Source organism: Bidens hawaiensis, unplaced genomic scaffold (assembly GCF_021521415.1).
Source record: "Bidens hawaiensis isolate Kalapana, Puna unplaced genomic scaffold, B.hawaiensis_p1.1 tig00053967_1, whole genome shotgun sequence".
Lineage (NCBI taxonomy): Eukaryota > Viridiplantae > Streptophyta > Magnoliopsida > Asterales > Asteraceae > Bidens > Bidens hawaiensis.
In genome coordinates, this window is record NW_027499716.1 from 17,092 (window position 1) to 40,015 (window position 22,924).

A 22,924-nucleotide genomic window follows, 5' to 3' on the forward strand; every position below is an offset into this window, starting at 1 on the left:
TAGAGGGTGACGGTGGGGTTTGGTATGAGGATCGAACAACTAAGTTCATGGTCTAGTTTTTGAGAAAGACGATGTCAAATGCATCTACTCTCAAAAGGTGGCGTTGGGTTTAGTCTGAGTTTTGTTAAAAAAAATTGTTTACGTTAAGCGGGTTCCTCTCAAAGTGCCTTGGTGCCCTAGGCAAGGGCGTGAGCAAGGGCATCCGGCCTTAACCCAACTCGTTATTCGTTTACCTCAATCTTGGTTACTCTATATATACTGATTACGCACTTGTAATCCCTTAAAACACCTTAATAGTATTAAACTGCTAGTTGCAACCATTGATGTATGTCACATCAGCCGAACCACGTAAATGTTTGTGTCCCGATTTTCTTTTCTAGTTCATGTTCATGTGTGTGATTGCATTAGTTCCAATACCTAACATGAAGAACCTATTTTCATACTTTAAAAGCCCACTCATCTCGACATGATTCTATTTAATCAGTTCCTGTTTTAACACGAACCCATCAAACTCATTCAGTTCTTCATTGAAATAATAATAATAATAATAATAATAATAATTCCTGAAAGCGCGTAGTAGAAAAAGTCCAAAAACCCCTTCAATAACGTAAGCATTACTTTGATGACTCCGTGACCACCTTCCCACACCAAAGGACAAAACAGTCATTTTACAAACAAACCCAACTTCATATGCCATTTATTCATTTTCTCCGGTTCTCAAATATTTATTTCACATTTTCACCATCTAACATTAATCAAATTCTCACCAGAATCCTCTCTTGTTTCTGGCCGTCGAGAAACCATACCGCCAACATTTAATTGCAACAGTTGTTGTTAACAAAGTCAAAGCACCTTAGTTGCAGCACTTATTATTATTATTATTATTATTATTATGATGATATATTCATCTCTCTATGCATTTATGTACCAAACATGAAGTCCTCAACAACATCAACTACATACCTTTAATGTTTTACAAAAGTCAAACATCTTATTCTTATTCTCCATCTCAACAATTCACTTTTAATACATTACTCAAATTATGATCCTTCATTTCCTAGTATTCTCCGTGATCGTAATTGTCACATCTCCTTTCTCATCTTTTGCTCAGGCAAACTGTACTCGCGTTTGCGCGGCCAAAGATGGTGGCCACGCAAACGCGGTACAGACTGTACAGTACCCGTTCGGATTCTCTGACGGTTGTGAAATCCGTCTGGATTGCACAGCCGCCGGGGAAATCCGAATCAAACAATATTCTGTTCAGAATATTACTAGAGATCATATCATGGTTATTCTTCCGGCAAAATGCGACCGCCCGTACGAAGAAATTATTTTATTCAATACCGTTAACTACGCGCTGAGTTCACGTAACGGGTTGTTGTTGGAAAACTGCAGCTCGACGTTGAACGAATGCGTGATGTCAACTAGTCGTTTCGAGAATCGTTTTAACTTACAACAGTGTGGTACTGGTATTAATAATACAAGTACCACTAATAATAATAACAGTACTGTTGTTAACAACAACAGTACTGTGAATTGTTATTCGGAGGATGATCCGAATAACGAAGAGTTAATGAATTTGACATCACTAGAACAAGCAAATTGTCAGGTCTTGTTCTCTTCGATCAGTGTTGATATATTGAACGGGAGCGTATCGACTAGCATGCCCGTGTCGTTCGAGTTTCAGTCTTTGGAGTTGAGTTGGTGGGTTCACGGGAATTGTAGTTGCGATGAGAATGCGGTTTGTCGCAATGTGACGAAAGCGAATCAGACGGTCGGGTATCGGTGTAACTGTAACGACGGGTTCGCCGGAGATGGGTTCGCTGCAGGAGAAGGTTGCCGGAAAGGTTAGTTTTTTTAATAATGTAATATTATTTGATATATTGACTTTCCTAAAGTTTTATTGTTTTATTTTGGGATTCTTATCAGAAAATAACGTGGTGACATTTTCGTAATTAAATGAATAGCGGAATTACGTTATAAATTATGCTACTTGTAAAAATAAATTGTTGTATTTAGATTGTAGTGTAATGATGATTATGTTATAAAAGTGAGAAGTGATGGAAAAAATAACGATGTGATATTTTCGTAATTAACTGAATAGCATAATAATACGACGAGAGTAATAAATTTATACTACTTGTATAAGAATTTGAAAAATATGTTTTAATGTAGTTACAAATTCACGTAATTTCAAATTTTCAAAAACATAAACGAGTCATTTTTTTCTTTGTTTCTCACGCTTTGTAGAATAAGAACCATTTATATTTAATAATAGGTATATTAGCTTCTAAGTTTTGTAACAATAAAAAAAGGTTGTTTGTTTTCTTTTTATAAAAAAAATTAAGAATATGTTTCTTATTTTTCTTTTAGGAAAAAAGAAACAAGGTTGTGCACTTTATAGATATTTATAAAAATGACAATTTGTCAATAACATGTCTGGCTTATCTTCTTGTATTATTATAAAACATTAAGAATGTAAACTCAGTCAATCTTTTTAAATATTATAAAATATGTACACGAGAATAAATAATTAAAACAGAAAATCAACAATAGTAAAAAAGTTGGTTAATAATATATTTCAAATTGTTTCTAGATAAAACATGGATATAAAATTGACTTTTTGGCTAACTTATACACATAAATGATAAAACTTAAATCTATATAAATGTTTAACACGGGATTAGAACACTCCAACCTATTTTTTAAAGTGACACCTATGCATAAACATAAAGTTTTATAAAAACTTACATAAAATAGACATTTTTATTCTTTTTTTGGCTTTATTACGTGTGAATTCCAACTTTAACCAATATTCCCTAATTATACAAAAATCAAAATAAAGAAGCGAAGAATAAACTTTATTCTTTTAGGTGCATATGGAATATAATTTAAGAATGATTTTACAATATAAAATACCATATTTTATGTTTTATATTTAATATTTGTATACCTAATCCTTAAAAGTCAGAAACCTTGACAGTAAAAACTCAACTAATTCTCACATTAATAAATATTATTATACCTAGTCGACTTTATTTGAAAGCAATATTTGGTCAAAGAATACAAGTCGACATGTGGGAATAGGAAAATAATCAAAATATTTATAAAGTAATCAATTCATTTTAAAGGTTGCCATTTTCATCGGTTTTTAATTTGGCTTTTAATGGATTATTTAATTTACTTTTGACTTTGACTTAGTCTTTGTATGCCATTGTGGAATGAAAATGAAAATGAATATGTGGGACTTATTAGACAATATTAATGGGCTATCTATATCTATATTGTAAATCATGTGCCCCACCCATGTTAGTGCTCGGTTACTAGTCTTGTATTAATAATTATATTTAACTAAACTTTTATTTTTTTTTTCAAGTCTTCACATCGTGGGTTCTAAGTAATTTCCTATACACGTTATGTCATGTGTTTCCATTATTTATAGAAAAATGTTTTTAAAATCAAAGAAATTAGTAATTTACAACATAGGGGTATGCATGGTTTGGTTTGGTGTGGTTTTGGACTAAAACCAAACCGAAAACCAGAACTTTAGGTTTTAGATTTTTGAAATTGCTTGGTTTCGGTTTTTTGGTTTTTGTTTTGGGTTCGGTTCGTTTTGGTTTTTTCAGTTTTCGGCATTTTAATTTGAAAATTTTAGATCGAATAAAAAGTTTACCGAAAATAATGAATATAGGTATAAATAATTTTGTTACATGTTAACTAATAAACTATTATACATTTGAAAAAAAGTATTTGAGTTACATATTTATTAAATTTTTATAAATTACTTAAAATAAAAAAAATAAAAATCTAGAAATTTAGTTCGGTTCGATTTTTTCGCTTTTTATTAGATATGAAACCGAACCCTTAGTTCGGTTTTTACAGAAACATAAAACTACACTGTCGGTTTTTGTTACAAGTCGGTTTAAATTTTTCAGTTTCGGATTTGTTTTTCGATTCCTTGCACACCCATAAATTCTACATGGTTGGACCAAATGGTTCGGTTCCCCTATAGATTGAACTATCACTAGTTGGACAAATGGCAATTAATCCAACCGGTACACTAGTGTGACCGGTTTGATGACTTGTCTTGTTTCAAAACATTTTAAACTTGTCTTAAAACATGTCTTAAAAGTTAAAATAAGTCATTTATGATTTATGTTTTGTAACAGTCGCAAAATGCGGAGCTACAAAGTACATGTCGGGAGATTGCAGAGGAACAACCCGAGTAGGCATGCTTATCGGGGGAATTATCGCTGGAGCTTCGTTAATGTCAATCTCGGCTCTCATTTGCTACTGTCTTAAAAAACGAGCCGCTTTGAGACACCATCAACTCGCAAAACGACAACTATCAGAAGCGACGGGTAGCTTCAACGTACCGTTTTACCACTACAAAGAAATCGAGCGGGCCACGAACTCTTTCTCCGAGAAACAAAGGTTGGGTATAGGAGCATATGGCACGGTTTATGCGGGTAAACTAAGTACGAACGAGTGGGTAGCGGTTAAGAAAATAAGAAACCGAGACACGGATGGAAACGGTAATAATCAAGTAATGAATGAGATTAAACTTATCTCAACAGTTAACCACACGAACCTCGTTCGCCTTTTGGGGTATTGTATCGAAAAAGGCGAACAGATACTCGTGTATGAATACATGCCAAACGGAACACTTTCACAACATCTACAACACGAACGAGGGAAAGGTCTTCCGTGGACCGTAAGGCTCACGATAGCAACCGAAACCGCACAAGCTATCGCGCATCTTCACTCGATGAACCCTCCTATTTATCATAGAGATATTAAATCAAGTAACATACTACTAGACTATAACTTCAACTCAAAAGTTGCGGATTTTGGTCTTTCGAGGCTCGGGATGTTAGACGACTCGCACATATCAACCGCCCCGCAAGGGACACCGGGGTACGTGGACCCACAATACCATCAAAACTTCCATCTATCCGATAAAAGTGACGTTTACAGCTTTGGAGTCGTTCTGGTGGAAATAATCACCGCATTAAAAGTGGTTGATTTTTCCCGCCATCATACCGAAATAAATTTAGCGGCACTCGCGATAGACAAAATCGGGAAAGGTCGAGTCGATGATATAATCGACCCGTTTTTGGACCCGAACCGAGACGCATGGACGCTTACATCGATTCACAAAGTGGCGGAACTAGCGTTTCGGTGTCTGGCTTTTCATCGAGATATGAGACCGTCGATGACTGAAGTGGCAGACGAGTTGGAACAGGTTAGAGTCGGAGGGTGGAACACGGGCGATGATAATGTGACAATGTCATCATCTTCGGTTTCTTCATCGCCGTATAACGGCAGTGAGAGATCGATAGGCGGGACTATTGTTAAAAAAGTCGCGGCGATTGGTAGCCGAAGGCGGTTGGTTGTTCCTCATGTGATGCCTGATTGTTTGAAGATAACAGAAGACAAAGATAGTTCACCAGTTTCTGTGCAGGAGATATGGTTAAGTGATCAAAGCTCACCTTCAACTAATAGTTTGTTAAGTAATGTTGTTAGGTGAATAAAAATGTAATATCATTACATATTACTATTTCATTACATACATTACATGAGTAATATTTTCCTATTTGGATTGTTTAACCGTGGCTTCTCGGGTCAGATACTTGGTGCACTTTTCTCGCTTCGGCACTAGAATACTGACCGACGACGCGGGCGTGTGGGATTGACGGTTTTCCTAAAGCGAGTGCGTCGACGTTTTCCAAAAAGTACTTTTTCGGAAGCTTTCCGACAACGTTTCCTTCCTCATTACCGTTTCCATCTAAAAATGCAAAATGTGGAATACCCTCGACACCGAACTCGTCCAGCTCTTGTTCCCATTTTGTGTTGTCGACATTAAGCATGACAAAGTTTACTCGGTCCCTGGGAGTCGGTTAAGTTGGTGAGATATTGTTAAAGGGAATTGCAGGATTAAATAATGGAAATAAAGAAGAGTATTTACTTGTATTGTTGCTCGACTTTGTAAACGTCTGGAGCTAATTCACGACATACCTCGCACCAGTCGGCATAAAACTCGACAACTGTAGGCTTCCCGTTTGAAAGAGCCTATTGATAACAAAACCATAATGCAGTAATAATTAATAAACACGGGCTAAGGCTTTAAATCGATATAAAAGGTCGTATTATAACATATAAGTTACATAAAACGAAAACTCAACAACTGAAGGCTTCCATGGTGTACTATTAGAGTAGTCATGTACATATTTATCATCATCATAATATATTTATACACCCTCAGTTTAATACAATAGTGAAATATGTTTGGTTTTCGAACTGAGCGAAAACCGAAACGAGCATTTTTTGATTGAACATCGAGCGATTTCAAGCATTATTTATTTCTTTTTAACTTTAAAATTTTTAATAAGAAACAAGTTTGAAGGTTTTAAATTATATATTTTATAAATAATTAGTAGTTTTTAGACAAAAGTGTAATAGATTGTAAATTTTTATTAAAAATAAGTTTGAAGTGAGATATAATGATTATGTAAGCAAATTTCTAGTATTTAAAAATCTTGAAGCGAACAAATAAAACTATAAAATTGACGGAATAGGAAAATTTTAGTGGGGTTAAAAAACTGTAAGCTTATATTTATGTGTTTTGTCAATATATATTTATGTATTTGTTCATATATAAATAAAGCAGAAGCAGGTTTGTTTATATCTCAGGAAAACTATACTATGGACTTGTATTGCAAATATGTATGCAAATCAGTATAAAACTGATGGAAAATAGTAATTAAACTGCTAGTGAGAAAATTAACCTCTTCATAAGGCAATGCTGCAGCAGAAAGATCCTTCAAAGAAACGCCAAAGTCAAGTCTGCCCGATAAGAACAGACCGACCGCTCCAAGAACCGAAACAATTGCAATCCTCCGGTTTAGGCTTTTGTTAGGTAGTTCAGGAAAACCGCCACCACTCGGAGAACTTGTAACTTCTTCATTCTTGTTACTTTTATCAGAACCGGACTCTATGATCAAGTTTTTCTGCATTCAATGTATCGAGAAATAAACTCAACATACAATGTTGAACGCATTCTGAATCCGCTTCACTGATAATTTGAAGACTGTGTTATTCAGAAAACATGAATTGATAATAAAACAGGGGTGTGCATGAAACCGAAAAAACTGAAATAAAAACGACGGTTTGATTTTATGTTTTTGTAAAAACTAATATTACAGTTCGGGTTCGGTTTGCATGTAACAAAAACCTGAAGAAAAAAAATAAACCGAATTTATACATTCTATTTTTTTATAAGTCTTTTATAAGAATTTATGTAACTCAAAAAATTTTAGCTCAAATGTACAATAATCAATTAACTATTTATTAATTAAAAGGGAGATTTAGGTCCATATTCATTCTCGACTCAAAATTTTCAAGCTTAAATGGCAAAACCGAAACCAACCTGTTTTCAAAAATTCAAAAATTTTCGGTTTTTGGGTTCAGATCTAGCCCAAAACCGAACCATGCAAGTGGCCATCCAAACCGCTCGCACTCGCTCGTCGCTCGCTTGGAAACTGCTCGGAAATGCTTGCTCATTTTTTTGCTCATTTGTAAACGAACCGCTCTGCTCAGTTCGGTTTGTAAACGAGCCAAGCTACGAGCAAAGGTATGCTCGGTTTGGTTCGGCTCGAATATTTTTAATTTATTTTTTATATAACTATATATAAAAAAATATATATAAATATATAGACAACACACATAAAATATAAGTATACAATTTTTTAACCTTTTAAATTTTTCCTATCTGTCAATTTTATAGTTTTATTAGCTCGATTCAAAATTTTAAAATACTAAAAGTTTGTTTACATGTTCATTATATCTCACTTCAAACTTCTTTCTCGTAAAATTTTACAACTTATTATACGTTTGTCTAAAAACTACTAATTTATTTACAAAACGTATTATATACAGCATTCAAACTTATTTCTTATTGAAAAATATAAAGCGAAAAATAAATAATGCTCGAAATCGCTCGATGTTCAATCGAAAAATGCTCGATTCGATTTTGGCTCGTTTCGTTTTTCGCTCGGTTCGAATTCCAGTCGGTCGGTTCGGTTGTAAACGAGCCAAACAACGAGCAAGCATTCGCTCGGCTCGTGAACAGCCCTATGTGCAACCCCCGGATATAAACCCAAATTCATTTTCGGCTCAAAATTTTCAAGCTTAAACAGCAAAACCGAAACTGACCCATTTTCAAAAATTCAAAAAGTTCCGGTCTTTAGTTTCAGTTTTAGCCCAAAACCGAACCGTGCAACTGGTATCACACAATCTTTCTCCTAATTATATTTAAAAAAATGCCTAATTAGTACCACCAAATTACTTGAAGTAACATAATAAGTTTGTAAACAGATAGAATATAACCTCCTCCGAGTTAGACTCAGTAGACTGAGTCTGGCAGTAGAGCTTCTGGTATTTAAGCTTTCTAATCGGAGAATCTGAATGAACGGTTGGATTTATAAACTTGCGAGATCCTACGGTCGGATGTGGCCGGAGTTTATAAAGAGCCACGGGATTTGAAGCTACTCGAGCCATTCGCCGGAGAGTTTAATATTTGGTCGGAGAAATCCTTTGTTTATACTGGTAACTTGTAACGTGTGATCGCTGATAAGATAGATATTATTATTATTATTATTATTATTATTATTATTATTATTAACCGGGCCAATGATAGCTTCATAGTTTGGATTGGACGTTTGAGGTGCGTAAATCAGTTTTAAACCATATATCGGTTCGATTTGATTAACAAAAGTTAAAACCGGTTTATCACCAGTTTCGGTTTGTGTTGAAACCAATTCTTGGTTGTTAATGACTGGTTTCGGTTCGGGTATACGTGCAAATTAGATATTATTATTATTATTATTATTATTATTATTATTTGGTATATGGTTTTTATTAATCCCAGTTATCGTCTTTTGGTAGCTGTCGGTCTGAACTAGCGAATTGGCTCTTTACGGTCACAACTTTTAACATATATGTTTCCAACGGTTCGTGACTAACAGGATCCTAGCACCGTTAGTTGCAGGTCGCCGGAAAAACATTTTTGGTCGAAAAACTCAATTTTTTTCCAGGAAAACACCACATGAACACCGCCATCAACCAACCACCAGTACTTGAGCACCGCCAACCGATTCCGACGATGGTTCTAGGGTTCCGGCGACCTCAATAATCAGGGGTTTTACTAGAAAAAGGTTTTTAAAGAACCAATACAAAGTTAAAAAGATGTTTGGCACAGAAATGTTGAGTTTTTCGGGGGGGTGGGGGGGAATGTGATTTTCCAGCCAAAAAAGTTTTTCCGGCGACTTGCAGTGTTAGGATTCTGTTAGTCACGGATCGTTGGAAACATATATGTTAAAAGTTGTGACCGTTAAAAGCCAATTCGTTAGTTGAGACCGACAGTGACCAAAAGATAATAGTTGGGATTAATAAAAACCATTATACCTTATTATTTTATTATTATTAAAGAGAAATATAGTTTGGGCTAAGTGGAATATATTTGGGCTCAACACGTTATTTATGATGCAGAGAAATTTGATAAATAGACTATAACATGATTGGATTGTAATTTAGAGACGTTTTGGTTATGATTTTAGGAAATGGAAAATATCATTTTTGTTTTGGATTAAGGGTTTTAAGAACAATTCGAAGTTGACAAGTCGAGTTAAGAGCACCCACAACGATACGAACAAATGACATCCGAAACAAACAAATGCTATTTGTAACGAACAAATGACATTCAAAACGAACAAACGACATCTTATGATGTTTATGATGTTATACTATACTTTTTAAATGATATATTGAAGAGGCAGGTCCCAGCAGAGCCCAGTTGGACCCACAGACTCACCTTGAAAAGGGACGTCTGCGCAGTTCAACCCGCAAGACTCCTTAAACGGACGTCTGCGCGGTTGAACCCGCAAGACTAAACTAAAGGAACGTCTGCGCAGAAACCAACTGGATCAGCAGGACCCACCACGCTCAGAGACGTGACGTCCTCACGTGCGGTACGCAAGCTGTCCCCGCAGGAAACGCCTCCCAATGGTTTCCAGGTACTCCGCCTGTTCCCGCAGTTACGGATACCGGCCATCAGGGAAGGCCACCCGCGCAGCATGGCTACACGCACAAGGCTTAACTCTCATAATAATTCAGCAGTCACCTGAAGAAGGAATGAGCAAGCCGGGAACATTCCCGCACAAAGGCGGGAGGGGGAATACTCCCGCCCAAATGAGCCAGTCCGTACGATACTGAAGATCTTTTACTGTACCTGACGAGGTATGGGCAAAAGATCTGTCCAAAGATACGACAGCTCATTGACAACAGTATGGCGAGCAGCATGCTCTTGTACTGTATGTCACTATTAGCCGCTACCTACTCACCAACTCCTGACATACCACGTGCATAGCCTGTAGTTGGTGAAAAAGGAATAGTACACAGCAGGCCTGGTCACTATCAGCCGCTGCCTACCCACCAACTACCAGCTTGGCACGTGCGTAGGCCACTGTTGGTGGAACAGGAATACTATTCAGCAGGCCACACCTCCTTGGAAACCTACCTTCGGCTATAAATACCACAAATGGTATGATCATCATATCTTAACATATCTTATCATATTATACCTGATATCTGCTCTAGCAATCTCTTAATATACATTTATATTTAAAGAGCAATCTAGTCTGATTCTCACGCCGGAGGGTGGTCACAAGGAGGAACTCCCCCCCCCCTTCTCAGTGACAAGATCACGGTGTCTGTTTTGCAGGTTATCAGAAGAACCATCTTTTCCGGGTCTAACCCCTCGTGGGAAACAGCTATCTAACCCCCAGGTTACCCGTAGTCTGCCCGGGGTCCGGTTAGTGTTTCTTCATTGGCGCCATCCGTGCATAAAAGCTAGAACTTCATTTTTCTCCAGTTTTTTCAAACTTCTGGAAAGATGGTTAACGTTACTCCGGTCCCAAGGCCAACGAGTTACCAGGAAGCCCCGGTAACCACAACCCCAGCTACTGGGGGGAACACCGGCGAGCACACAAATTTTACGAACACTACCCCGGTTACCCAAGCCGGGGCAAGTGCAGTAAATTTTACGAACACTACCCCAGTTACCCAAGCTGGGGCAAGTGCAGTAAACAACCATCCCCTGGGATTCAATAATACCCAGGTGGAAAGACAGCAGACGAGACTCCCCCGCCAAACACTTGAACAAGTTAAAGCATGGGCGGAGGCACGTCAGAAGGAATTCCAAGCTGAGTTGGACGAACGCTTACGTTCCGTCCAACAGGCTGACGAATTTGGAAGCACTCGCCAACAGCTCAACATGAGCAGTGAGTGCGAGTCCTCGGACGATGATCAGGAGGAATCCGACACCGACGCAAACCCTCGCCTTAGGGCGAAAGGGAAGCGTAAGGAAATGGACTTCCAAACGAGAAGGAATTTCGGAGAAACCTTCAAACAAAGAAACGCGGGGGGAAACCCACGTGACTTCTCCAAAACCTTCAGACCAACTGCTGCAAACGCGGGAACATCCAAGTTTGCAAGGGACATTGCGGAAGCAATCGCCCCAAAAAGCGCCAAGCAGATGCCCAACATCGGCACCTATGATGGTATATCCGACCCAGATGATCACCTGAACAGATTCATAGCGGGGCCAACCGTCAGCAACTGGACGGAACCCACGTGGTGTTATATGTTCCAGATGACACTGGTTGGAGCGGCTAGAGCGTGGTTTGACCGTTTACCGGTCCACCACATTTATGATTGGGCGGACTTCCAACACAAGTTCAACCAACACTTCAGTCAACAGAGGAAGTATATTGAAGAACAGTGGACGATCCTCAGCTGCGTTAGAGATAAGGATGAACCTTTACTAGACTTCATCACTCGCTTTAACTCGAAAAAGCTGAGTCTGGGCGTTATAAGCGAAGACCTTGTTCGCGCCGCTTTCATCCAGGGCGCCGAATACCCAGAACTTATCCGCACGTTGACGGGAAAAGATGGCATGCCACCCACATGGGATGCCATCATGACGGCAGCCAAGCGCTTTGCCGAAACGGAGAAGCAACTGGGTGGGAATCTGCCCCAGACTACAAACTTCTACACGCAGGGGACTAGAGAAAACAGCGTCTAGTCCGCCTGGCAAAACAAAAGGAGGAAGCCAAGCATATGGCAGTCAAGGGTAAACTTTGACACCTCATCCAGCTCTCGCTCCCTATTAGGCGGAAGGGATAATACACACCCATCAGGCCAACACACCAGGTGGACGCCCCTCACCAAAAGCGTCACGGAGATATTTGCCACTGAGAAACTCCCATGGCCAAAAGCTCCAACGGTCCGACAACGACCTGACGCGGACCAGAGCAAATACTGTGACTTCCACGGCACAAAGGGTCACACCACTGAGAAGTGTTTATCTCTGAGGAATATTATCGAAACATTCGTTAAGGAAGGCAAACTTACACACCTGGTGGCATCAATCAGGAATAGAGGGCAGAATGACAACCGATACAAAAGCAACGGACGAAAGCCCGTTGACATCAGCATTCACATGGTTCGTGGTAACATCAGAGGAAGAAAAAGACAGACGACAGAACCATGCGCATGGAAAGAAGCTGAGGTGCGCTTCCCGCGAGTGCCAGGAGGACCCAGCAAAGAAGGCCCTATCGTCATCAAAAGCCAGCTGGGACACTACATCACTTCCCGCACTCTTGTTGACAACGGTGCCTCGTCAACAGTTATGTACAGGCAGTTCTTCGACAAGTTAGATGATGAAGACAAGGAACGCTTGGAAACGGTCTACGCCTCGATGGAAGGGTTCGACGGCAGCACAAACACCCCTCTGGGCATCCTATCTTTCCCCGTCACTCTCACAGACGGAAAACTCTCCCGCACAGAGGATGTAGACTTTGTCGTAATGAGGAAGCCACACCACACGTACGACATTCTCTTCGGGAGAGACGGGATGGCAAGATTCAACGCCGTAGTATCTTCAGTCCACGGCATGATGGGATGGCCAACAGCTGAGGGCGTGGCGATGGTCACCGGTATTCCCCAGGTATGCATCGCATCTGTCTCATCAACACCCAAACCAAAGATGGCTAAACCCACCATCACCGAACCAGAAGAATGGGCTTTTAATGGAAAATACCCCGACCAGGCGGTTACCATTGGCCCAACAATAACTGATCCTACGCGCACATTACTCAAACGCTTACTACAAAAAAACGCTGACATCTTCGCATGGAAACCAGCAGACATGACTGGTGTACCTCGAAGTAAAGCAGAGCATAAGCTCAAGTGTGACCAGGCTTTTACGCCGGTCATACAAAAGCGTAGAGTAATGGGGGCGGAACAAGCTAACGCGTGTAGAACCCAAGTCAAGGAACTCCTTGACGCGGGCATCGTACGCGTTAGCAGATATCAAACTTGGGTTGCAAATCCCGTTATGGTACCAAAGTCTAACAAGCAATGGCGCATGTGCATAGATTTCAAAGACTTGAACAAAGCATGCCCCAAAGATTGTTACCCGTTACCCGAAATTGATCTTAAGGTAGATTCGTTATCACCGTTTCGCCTTAAATGCTTCCTTGATGCGTATAAAGGATACCATCAAATCCACATGGCCGTTGACGATCACGACAAAACCGCATTTCGGACGCCCGATGGCACATTCTGTTATCAAATGATGCCATTCGGACTTAAGAATGCCGGGTCCACATACCAGCGCCTGATGGACAAAGAGTTTCATGCCCAAATTGGGAGAAACTTGGAAGTATACATGGATGACCTGGTCATTAAAAGCCTCAACCCAGAAGTGATGTTGAAAGACATCGAAGAAACATTCAACACACTCAGAAGGATAAACATGAAGCTCAACCCGAGCAAGTGTTCCTTTGGGATGGAAGAAGGGAAGTTCTTAGGAGTCATCGTTACAAAAGATGGCTTCAGAGCGAACCCTGAAAAGGTCGAAGCCATTATTAAAATGGAATCACCTACCACCATCAAACAAGCTCAGACACTGAACGGACGCCTAGTTGCACTTAACCGCTTCTTGGCAAATCATGCGGATAGGTCGTTCCCATTCGTGTCGACGCTGAGAAACTGTCTAAAGAAAACGCACTTCCGCTGGACACCAGAAGCGGAAGCAGCTTTTCTGGAAATTCGGTCACGTTTGATCGAACTCCCAACGCTCACAGCACCAGAAGCGGGAGAGGAATTAATCCTATACCTCTCCGCCACAGATAGAGCGACCGGGGCCGTCCTGTTAGTCGAGCGAAAAGGCATCCAGATGCCAATCTACTATGTTAGCCGTCTCCTAACAGACGTCGAAACTCGGTACTCTACCCTGGAAAAATTAGTCATAGCACTTGTACAGGCTTCACGCAGGCTAAGACGATATTTCCAAGGTCACCCAATTACTATTCTCACCAACTTCAAACTTGCAAACGTTTTAGGCAAACCCGAACTTTCGGGACGCCTAGCCAAATGGGCAATAGAATTGGGAGAATACGCGATAAAATACAAGCCAAGGCCAGCTATAAAAGGCCAGGTCTTGGCCGACTTTATTGCCGAAGTCCCCGCATCGCGGGAGAAAGAGTGCCAGGACAAGGCTCAGCCCTCTCCAGCACTAGACATCGATGAAGTCTGGCGACTTTACACTGATGGAGCGGCCAGCAGCGAGGGCTCAGGCGCAGGGTTAAAACTTACCAACCCAACAGGCCAAGAATACACTTACGCTATTCGACTAGACTTTCCAAGTACGAATAACGAAGCTGAGTATGAAGCATTCTTGGCCGGGTTGAGGATTGCGCGTAAAATGGGAGTAAAGAACTTGGAAGCCCATGTGGATTCCATGTTAGTCGCCAATCAGATAAACGGGACGTACACGGCCGTGAACGACACAATGGCCCTGTACCTCGCTCAAGCAAAAACCCTCATGCGCGATTTTAATGATTGTAAAGTCATACACGTCAAGCGTAGCGAAAACAAATCTGCGGATGCGTTAAGCAAGCTTGCGTCATTAGCTTTCACTCACTTGGGAAAGGACATCCGCATTGAACTCCTGGGAGCACCATCAGTCCCACACAAGGAAGTCTGTGTCATCCAAACCGGCACAGAAACGTGGATGACACCAATAATAAATTACCTTGCGGCGGGCATACTACCGGAGTCAAAAACACAGGCAAGGAAACTACGCTGTAAAGCACTGAACTATCAACTCATTGATGACGTCCTTTACAGACGTAACTTTCTTGGCCCCCTCCTCAGATGCGTTGACGACCAAGATGCCAACTACCTCCTAAGGGAAGTACACGAAGGCATCTGTGGGATACATGCAGGTCCACGCGCAGTTGTAGCTAAGCTAAACAACGCGAGATACTTTTGGCCGGGGATGCATACGGATGCGCTGGCGTACATCAGAAAATGCAGGTCTTGTCAGCTCTACGCACCCAACACGCATCGCCCGAAGAATGAACTTATTCCAGTCACCTCTGCATGGCCATTTCAGAAGTGGGCCATTGACGTGACTGGCCCATTTCCCACAGCAGCAGGGAACGTCCAGTTTCTAGTGGTCGCCATCGACTACTTCATCAAGTGGATAGAAGCAAAACCCTTAGCCCAAACGACCGCAAAACATATCAAAAAATTCATTTGGGAATTTATCATTTGTCGTTTCGGGCTCCCACAGAATTTGGTGAGCGATAACGGCACCAACTTTGCTGACAAGAAGCTACAACAGTGGCTTAAAGAACTTCAAATCACCCACACCTTTACCTCGGTGGCGCACCCGCAGGGTAATGGTGAGGTGGAAAGAGCAAATAGGAGCATCGTCGACGGCATAAAGAGAAGACTATTGAAACACAGATCCGGCTGGGTGGACGAAGTTCCACACGTACTTTGGGCACACAGAACAATGAAAAAGGCAAGTACGGGAGAAACCCCGTTCAGCCTCACTTATGGCACTGAAGCCATGGTCCCGGTCGAAATTGGTTTACCCTCACCAAGGGTCATGATTCAACCAGAGGACAATAATGCGGAAAGACGGTTAGACCTAATGCTAACCGAGGAACGCAGAGACTTAGCCGCAATGCGTGAAGAGAACTACAAACGACAAATGCAAAAGTACTACAACACGCGGGTAAAACTCTGCAACTTCAATGTAGGAGACTACATATTGCGTAACAACGAGGCTTCGAACCAAGATCGCCCAGGAAAGCTGACTCCTGTCTGGGAAGGTCCGTACGTTATCAAACAAGTGCTGGGAAAGGGCGCATACCGGCTCGAAAGGCTCGATGGCACTCCCGTCCCAAGAACATGGAACGGAGCTCAATTACGCAAGTGTTACATGTAGATCAATTCCAAATTTGTAAAAGGCCCAGAGCCACTTTTAATGGAAATGATTCTCCTTAGAACATTGACGCTGATGATTCTACATTTATACTTGTAAACTTTCCACACGGATATGCCGGTCTTCACCGCATAATTACGAGGAAAGTCGTTGCGTGGGGAAGGCGGCAAAACCCGCATAAACCCAAAAAACGGCAAACATTCACGCAGGTCAGTCATAGGTAAACTTTGGTCATTCCACTGAATGAAAGTGCCGGTCCTAACCGCACAAATCATAAGAAACCGAACCTATTGACAACCACGCGTCGAACGGTTAACTTATCCAAAACACTGGGAAAATTGCTAAAATAAACTAAAATATGCATGCGCAATTCATATAACGTTTATAACGCAAGTCTCAAAGATTCAAAAGTAAGCGGGAATATACCCCTTACCTTGGCAACCAAGTAACTATAAGACGGGTGCGGGTACAGTGTCAAGGAAAAACCCTTCACATACTTAGCACCCGCAGGGAATTGAAGCCAAGAATACCTCGGCAACCAAGTAACTATAAGACGGGTGCGGGTACAGTGTTAAGGCAAAACCCTTCACATACCTAGCACCTGCAGGGAATTGACGCCAGGAATACCTCGGCAACCAAGTAACTATAAGACGGGTGCGGGTACAGTGTTAAGGCAAAACCCTTCACATACCTAGCACCTGCAGGGAATTGACGCCAGGAATACCTTGGGAGTAAAGTAACTATAAGACGAGTGCGGGTACAGTGTCAAGGCAAAACCCTTCACATACCTAGCACTCCGCAGGGAAATGAAACCAAGAAGGATCTTCTGGGCCATGCTTGCGCAAACGGGAATAACATCCCCGCATAGCGGGAACGTCGAGAACTAGATTGTTTGAAACTTCAAGATGGAATTGGTGGTTTTAACATAATTGATCACTATGTTCAAAATGACCAAAACCTCATGGAGAATCTACACAAGAGGTACTCAACGCTCCTGACTTGCGAGGAGGTTACAGACCTACCCGCATCATACCCAAAGATCAAGCAGAACAGTGGGAAATTCTGCGTGACATTAGGACTTCCGCGGGAAGAATCCCCATGGAAAACCTTAAAACTAAACCCTTTTCAAAAACCCTTTGCTCAAGTCCAAAAGTTCACCTCACTTCATTACAGTCATGAGAAGAACATTGGACTGGGCGGACTTGAAGAGGTAGGTCCCAGCAGAGCCCAGTTGGACCCACAGACTCACCTTGAAAAGGGACGTCTGCGCAGTTCAACCCGCAAGACTCCTTAAACGGACGTCTGCGCGGTTGAACCCGCAAGACTAAACTAAAGGAACGTCTGCGCAGAAACCAACTGGATCAGCAGGACCCACCACGCTCAGAGACGTGACGTCCTCACGTGCGGTACGCAAGCTGTCCCCGCAGGAAACGCCTCCCAATGGTTTCCAGGTACTCTGCCTGTTCCCGCAGTTACGGATACCGGCCATCAGGGAAGGCCACCCGCGCAGCATGGCTACACGCACAAGGCTTAACTCTCATAATAATTCAGCAGTCACCTGAAGAAGGAATGAGCAAGCCGGGAACATTCCCGCACAAAGGCGGGAGGGGGAATACTCCCGCCCAAATGAGCCAGTCCGTACGATACTGAGGATCTTTTACTGTACCTGACGAGGTATGAGCAAAAGATCTGTCCAAAGATACGACAGCTCATTGACAACAATATGGCGAGCAGCATGCTCTTGTACTGTATGTCACTATTAGCCGCTACCTACTCACCAACTCCTGACATACCACGTGCATAGCCTGTAGTTGGTGAAAAAGGAATAGTACACAGCAGGCCTGGTCACTATCAGCCGCTGCCTACCCACCAACTACCAGCTTGGCACGTGCGTAGGCCACTGTTGGTGGAACAGGAATACTATTCAGCAGGCCACACCTCCTTGGAAACCTACCTTCGGCTATAAATACCACAAATGGTATGATCATCATATCTTAACATATTATCATCATATTATACCTGATATCTGCTCTAGCAATCTCTTAATATACATTTATATTTAAAGAGCAATCTAGTCTGATTCTCACGCCGGAGGATGGTCACAAGGAGGAACCCCCCCTTCTCAGTGACAAGCTCACGGTGTCTGTTTTGCAGGTCATCAGAAGAACCATCTTTGCCGGGTCTAACCCCTCGTGGGAAACAGCTATCCAACCCCCAGGTTACCCGTAATCTGCCCGGGGTCCGGTTAGTGTTTCTTCATATATTTTCAACTATTGCATGCAAATTTATACGTGCTAGCTAACTCGAGTTGTATCGGGTCAAGTTTTTGATTAACTAATTTATAATCAAGTTACAAAGAGTTATGTGCTACGCGTTTATCTTCCATGATACAACAACAAAGGCAATAAAACCCTTGGAGTAGACTACCGGGCCTAAATCATACCTTCAATATTGCTAGAAAAGACAGCGTTTTGAGTGTAGTTATAGCACTAAAGCTTCACCTTAATTATTTAACCATAATTATATAGTTAAAAAACCCAAGTAGAAACTAAATGTCTTTAACATTATTAAACTCGTATAATGTTTCTATTCTAGTTGAGATGTTAAACATGTTTAATACCTTACTAAAATAAGTCTCTATTTAACTTAAAGTTGTTAGAACTTTGAAGAAACCAATCGGTGAGAATCTAACATGACAGAGCGGTCGCAACCTCTCTGTAACACCACTTGTTTAGCAATAGGCTATAGCAATTAGCAAGAACCACTTGGATTAGCATGCTATCGAGCTACCACCTAAGCAGTATCTAGCAAGCAGCAACGACACAACACACCCGTCACATTTGCTACCTAGCCACCGCGTCAACTATAGCTACCAAGCCACTACCGAACCAACTCATCACAAGAAGTCAATACCACTAAGGCACTAACACCAAGCCAACACTCTACAATACAAATGTGGCTCTCAAGCATCCCATTGCATTGTGGCAAACGGGCAATACCACTGTATAAAGTGCACCGTCAAAGCGTAACATAAGTTACATTTGTTATTAAAGATGTAATTAATATTAACTGATATACATACAATACAGTACAATACAATATAATTAAAAAACACCGATTGAACTCAAACTTTAATTAACCCGACTCCGGCCCTAATATCCCATTAACAATCGATGAGGCGATTAAAACCCCAACCGCCTCGGCCCCAACCACCACTCCCGCCTGCGCCAACCCCCCGCCGAATCCAAACTCCACCTCCGTCGTTATCTCCTTCTCCGCCGCTTCAATTCCTTTCTCCGCCGCCTCAATTCCTTTCTCCGCCGACTCAAATCCTTCCTTCACAATCAACTCCGCCTCCTCCTCCGCCGTCTTCAGCTTCTTCCTCAGTCCAAACAGTCCTATATCCGCCGCCATTGACGGCGTGTGTGTTACCGTAACCGCCGTTGTTGCCGTTAACAGGAATAACAGCTGCCGCCTGCTCTGGCCGCCGTTAACAGGAATAACAGAGCATTGTGGCTTGTAAGATGATATGACGTGTGAACTCCGGCGAGTAATAGTGTTTAGTAGTAAGTTACAGAAGCTTGAAGACATGGTGGATGAGTAATGGTGATGAACTCAACTAACTGGTGGCTTATTCTGTGGCCAAATATGATACTAATCAGATCACATAATTGATATCTATATGATGATGTGGCAAGATGCTATTGGTTCTATGCTCACCTTCAGTTGGGCCATAAAACATCTATTTTTTTTCTTTTAAAACAACTTACAAAAATACCATAACCTGGATCAGATCCGGTTTTTTTATACACGGGTTTTTTATTATCCAAACTTGTTCACGATTCTACCCGTAGGCTAAAAATATAGAATGCATTTCAGTATTAATACCCGTACCCAAAACTAAACCCAATTTGTACCTGGTAATACTCAAAAACCGAAACCGATACCATACCAGAAATTGGTTTTTCCAATACCCGAGATCGGCTATTTCAAATACCTGAAATTGCCCAAAAAACACCTGATAAATACCATAAAAGTACCCCCCCCCCCCCAAAAAAAAATTGCAGCCCCGTAAAAAACTCAATCTATATATACCCGGAAAAAAACCCGAATATACGTTTTTTTTAGTACCTGAAAATAGAGTATTCAAATACCAAGTTATTGAATACTTGATTCTATATCCAACCCAAACATGGTGCATAGGGTATGGTTTTTAGAGACAATACACAAACCCAAACCCAACCCAGATAATGTCAATACCCGGTCATACCCCCAACAAGGTTCCATACCCGAAACCGGGTACTTGGAAAACGCGATTTGTGTGTCTTTAACTTATTGTGTTTTTTAAGCCACCGCAACCTTTAAATTGGAGTGTCCCGATGCTCTATTCTGGCCATGGTATGTTTTCTTAGTCGGCACTCACGTTGGCTTTAGAGTTTGGTTTCAATGTTCCTCCATGAAACTATACCGTCAGTTGTTACTTGATAGTCGTTGTGCCCCTACAAGAGCAGAACTCTCTAGCGTAATCATCTCGGGATTCAAACTCACAACCTCTCAATGTCTATCTGAAATTTTTCACTATTATAATCCATCAAAAAAAGATACAAGTAGATCAAACTTGGAGCTCTACTAAATAAACCAAGCATTCCTACCACTAGTTAACAAGTGATAGATTGGGCCATAAAACACCTACCTAGTAACATTTAAAATAGAGCGGCCCAGTTGTAACAAAAAGATGCCCACAGGATATGAGGATAATGTGAACTCATAATAACTAGTAACATTTAAAACAGAGCGGCCCACTAGTTCACTCTCTAAACTCTCCAATCAAGTTCTTTTCATCTCTTTCATTTCTTTTTTGTTTTTAAATAACATAAATAGATTAAAGACAAAATGGCAAAACTAGTCCTTTATGTTTACACGCTTTTTCAACGAACGACCTTTAGCAAACTTAATAACACAAAACATTCTTTATATTTAATAACTCTATCACGTTTTATCCTTTGACCCTAACCCAGTTAAGTTTTTCGTTAAATCTGATCATGTGCTATGCACATGAGGGTAGTTTTGTAAATTATACATTTATTTATTCAATTCCTTAAAATGAAAACATAAAAGTATTTAAAAATAAAATCTCTCTCTCTCTCTTCAACTCACCAATTTTCATCCTCTGGTCACCACCACCACTGCCACAAATGTATAAACTTACAAAACTACCCTCATGTGCAAATAAATAAATGTATAAACTTATTTTTAAATATGTTTATGTTTTCGTATTAAATAAATAAATGTATAAACTTACAAAACTACCCTCATGTGCAAAGCACATGATCAGATTTAACGAAAAACTTAACTGGGTTAGGGTCAAAGGACAAAACGTGATAGAGTTTTTAAATATAAAGGATGTTTTGTGTTATTAAGTTTGCTAAAGGACGTCCATTGAAAAAACGTGCAAACATAAAGGACTAGTTTTGCCATTTTGTCTAGATTAAATTGTGGAGAATCAACTCAATGAAGTATATGATGGAGTTAAAGGTGGATAAAAAGCTAAGGTGACGCTAATATAACAAGTGATTCAAAATGATTGAGAGTGAACCATAACACATAGCCTTACGTGTAATACAATTCATGTATCACCCTTTTAATCATATAGATATAGAATATTTGTCGGTTAGCAACATCTAAAGTAAACAGACAATTTCATACATGAATTCGGGTCAGATATAACATGCATTTACAAATTACACTTGCCTTAATGAGAATAACTTCCGGTACTAAATATGGGACACTCAAATCAAGTGTATGGCATGAGGGTAGAGATTAATAAGATCTCTACTAAGTTGGAATTAGAAAAAAAGAACATACTGATTACAAGTCGCTTATGCACCTTATGTGAGTCATGTTGGGAATCGGCAAATCATATTTTCACGGGCTGGGCGTTAGCGGCGGTGATCTGGGAGAATATAAGTTGTTGGTGTAAGGTTCCACCTATTTTTGGATTCACGATTAGAGACTTGCTTGAACTTTCCAACTCAATGGACTTGGAGGCACGAGAGAAGGATGTTTTTCATTGGATAATTGTTATTACATGTTGGAGAATCTGGAAAGCAAGAAATTGAAATTGTATGAGGGAAATAATTAGCGAAGATCGAAGAGATTATAGGAGATATTATATCTTCAGGTTTCTTTTGGTTTCAAAACTGTTTTAAATGGAAAGTTTTAGAGTGGTCGAATTTCTGTAATTTTAAGTTTATGTTGTTTTCTATATGGTGGGTGGCTACCTCGAGGTTGTGGAGGGAGTCGTTGGCGGTTGGCCGACATATTTATAAAAGTTTAGCTAAAAAAAGTGTATGACATGAGTACATGACTACTCATATCTAACATGGGTATAGCACACTAAAAAATCTATTTAAGTCATTTTGTTCCCTAGTTGCACAATTCTCTGAATATATTTTGTTTGATGAATTTTTGAAATAATAATAATAATACTACCAATATATTTTTGTAGAGGTAAATCAGAAAGTTGATACATAGTGTTTAATTCAATTAAAAGGCAGGTGGCTA

The 22,924-nt window shown here is 40.6% G+C and overlaps 3 protein-coding genes across 3 annotated transcripts; 1 reads left to right on the plus strand and 2 right to left on the minus strand.

Moving 5' to 3' along the window:
* The first annotated feature begins 733 nt into the window (after positions 1 to 733).
* LOC143600354 (wall-associated receptor kinase-like 14) lies at positions 734 to 5,685 on the plus strand. The gene is made up of 2 exons (XM_077078069.1): positions 734 to 1,847; positions 4,170 to 5,685. Exons 1-2 carry the CDS (start codon positions 1,043 to 1,045, stop codon positions 5,528 to 5,530), a joined length of 2,166 nt encoding a protein of 721 aa, XP_076934184.1. The 5' UTR covers positions 734 to 1,042; the 3' UTR covers positions 5,531 to 5,685.
* Positions 5,587 to 8,597, minus strand: LOC143600355 (thioredoxin-like protein HCF164, chloroplastic). The gene is made up of 4 exons (XM_077078070.1): positions 8,389 to 8,597; positions 6,789 to 7,010; positions 5,969 to 6,072; positions 5,587 to 5,889 (listed from the first exon to the last, which is right to left on the minus strand). The coding sequence occupies exons 1-4, from the start codon at positions 8,557 to 8,559 to the stop codon at positions 5,607 to 5,609; spliced, it is 780 nt and encodes a 259-aa protein (XP_076934185.1). The 5' UTR covers positions 8,560 to 8,597; the 3' UTR covers positions 5,587 to 5,606.
* Positions 8,598 to 19,390: 10,793 nt separating this feature from the next.
* Positions 19,391 to 19,964, minus strand: LOC143600350 (uncharacterized). The gene has a single exon (XM_077078066.1). It carries the CDS (start codon positions 19,949 to 19,951, stop codon positions 19,496 to 19,498), a length of 456 nt encoding a protein of 151 aa, XP_076934181.1. The 5' UTR covers positions 19,952 to 19,964; the 3' UTR covers positions 19,391 to 19,495.
* Between the last annotated feature and the right edge of the window lie 2,960 nt (positions 19,965 to 22,924).

Coding starts and splice junctions, on each gene's coding strand:
- LOC143600350 (XM_077078066.1), bottom strand. CDS start 19,951: ATGTCTTCAAGCTTCTGTAACTTACTACTAAACACTATTACTCGCCGG.
- LOC143600355 (XM_077078070.1), bottom strand. CDS start 8,559: ATGGCTCGAGTAGCTTCAAATCCCGTGGCTCTTTATAAACTCCGGCCA. Junction 6,073..6,788: donor CAGCATTGCCTTATGAAGAG/GTTAATTTTCTC, acceptor TGTTATCAATAG/GCTCTTTCAAACGGGAAGCC. Junction 5,890..5,968: donor AAAGTCGAGCAACAATACAA/GTAAATACTCTT, acceptor ACCGACTCCCAG/GGACCGAGTAAACTTTGTCA.
- LOC143600354 (XM_077078069.1), top strand. CDS start 1,043: ATGATCCTTCATTTCCTAGTATTCTCCGTGATCGTAATTGTCACATCT. Junction 1,848..4,169: donor AGGAGAAGGTTGCCGGAAAG/GTTAGTTTTTTT, acceptor GTTTTGTAACAG/TCGCAAAATGCGGAGCTACA.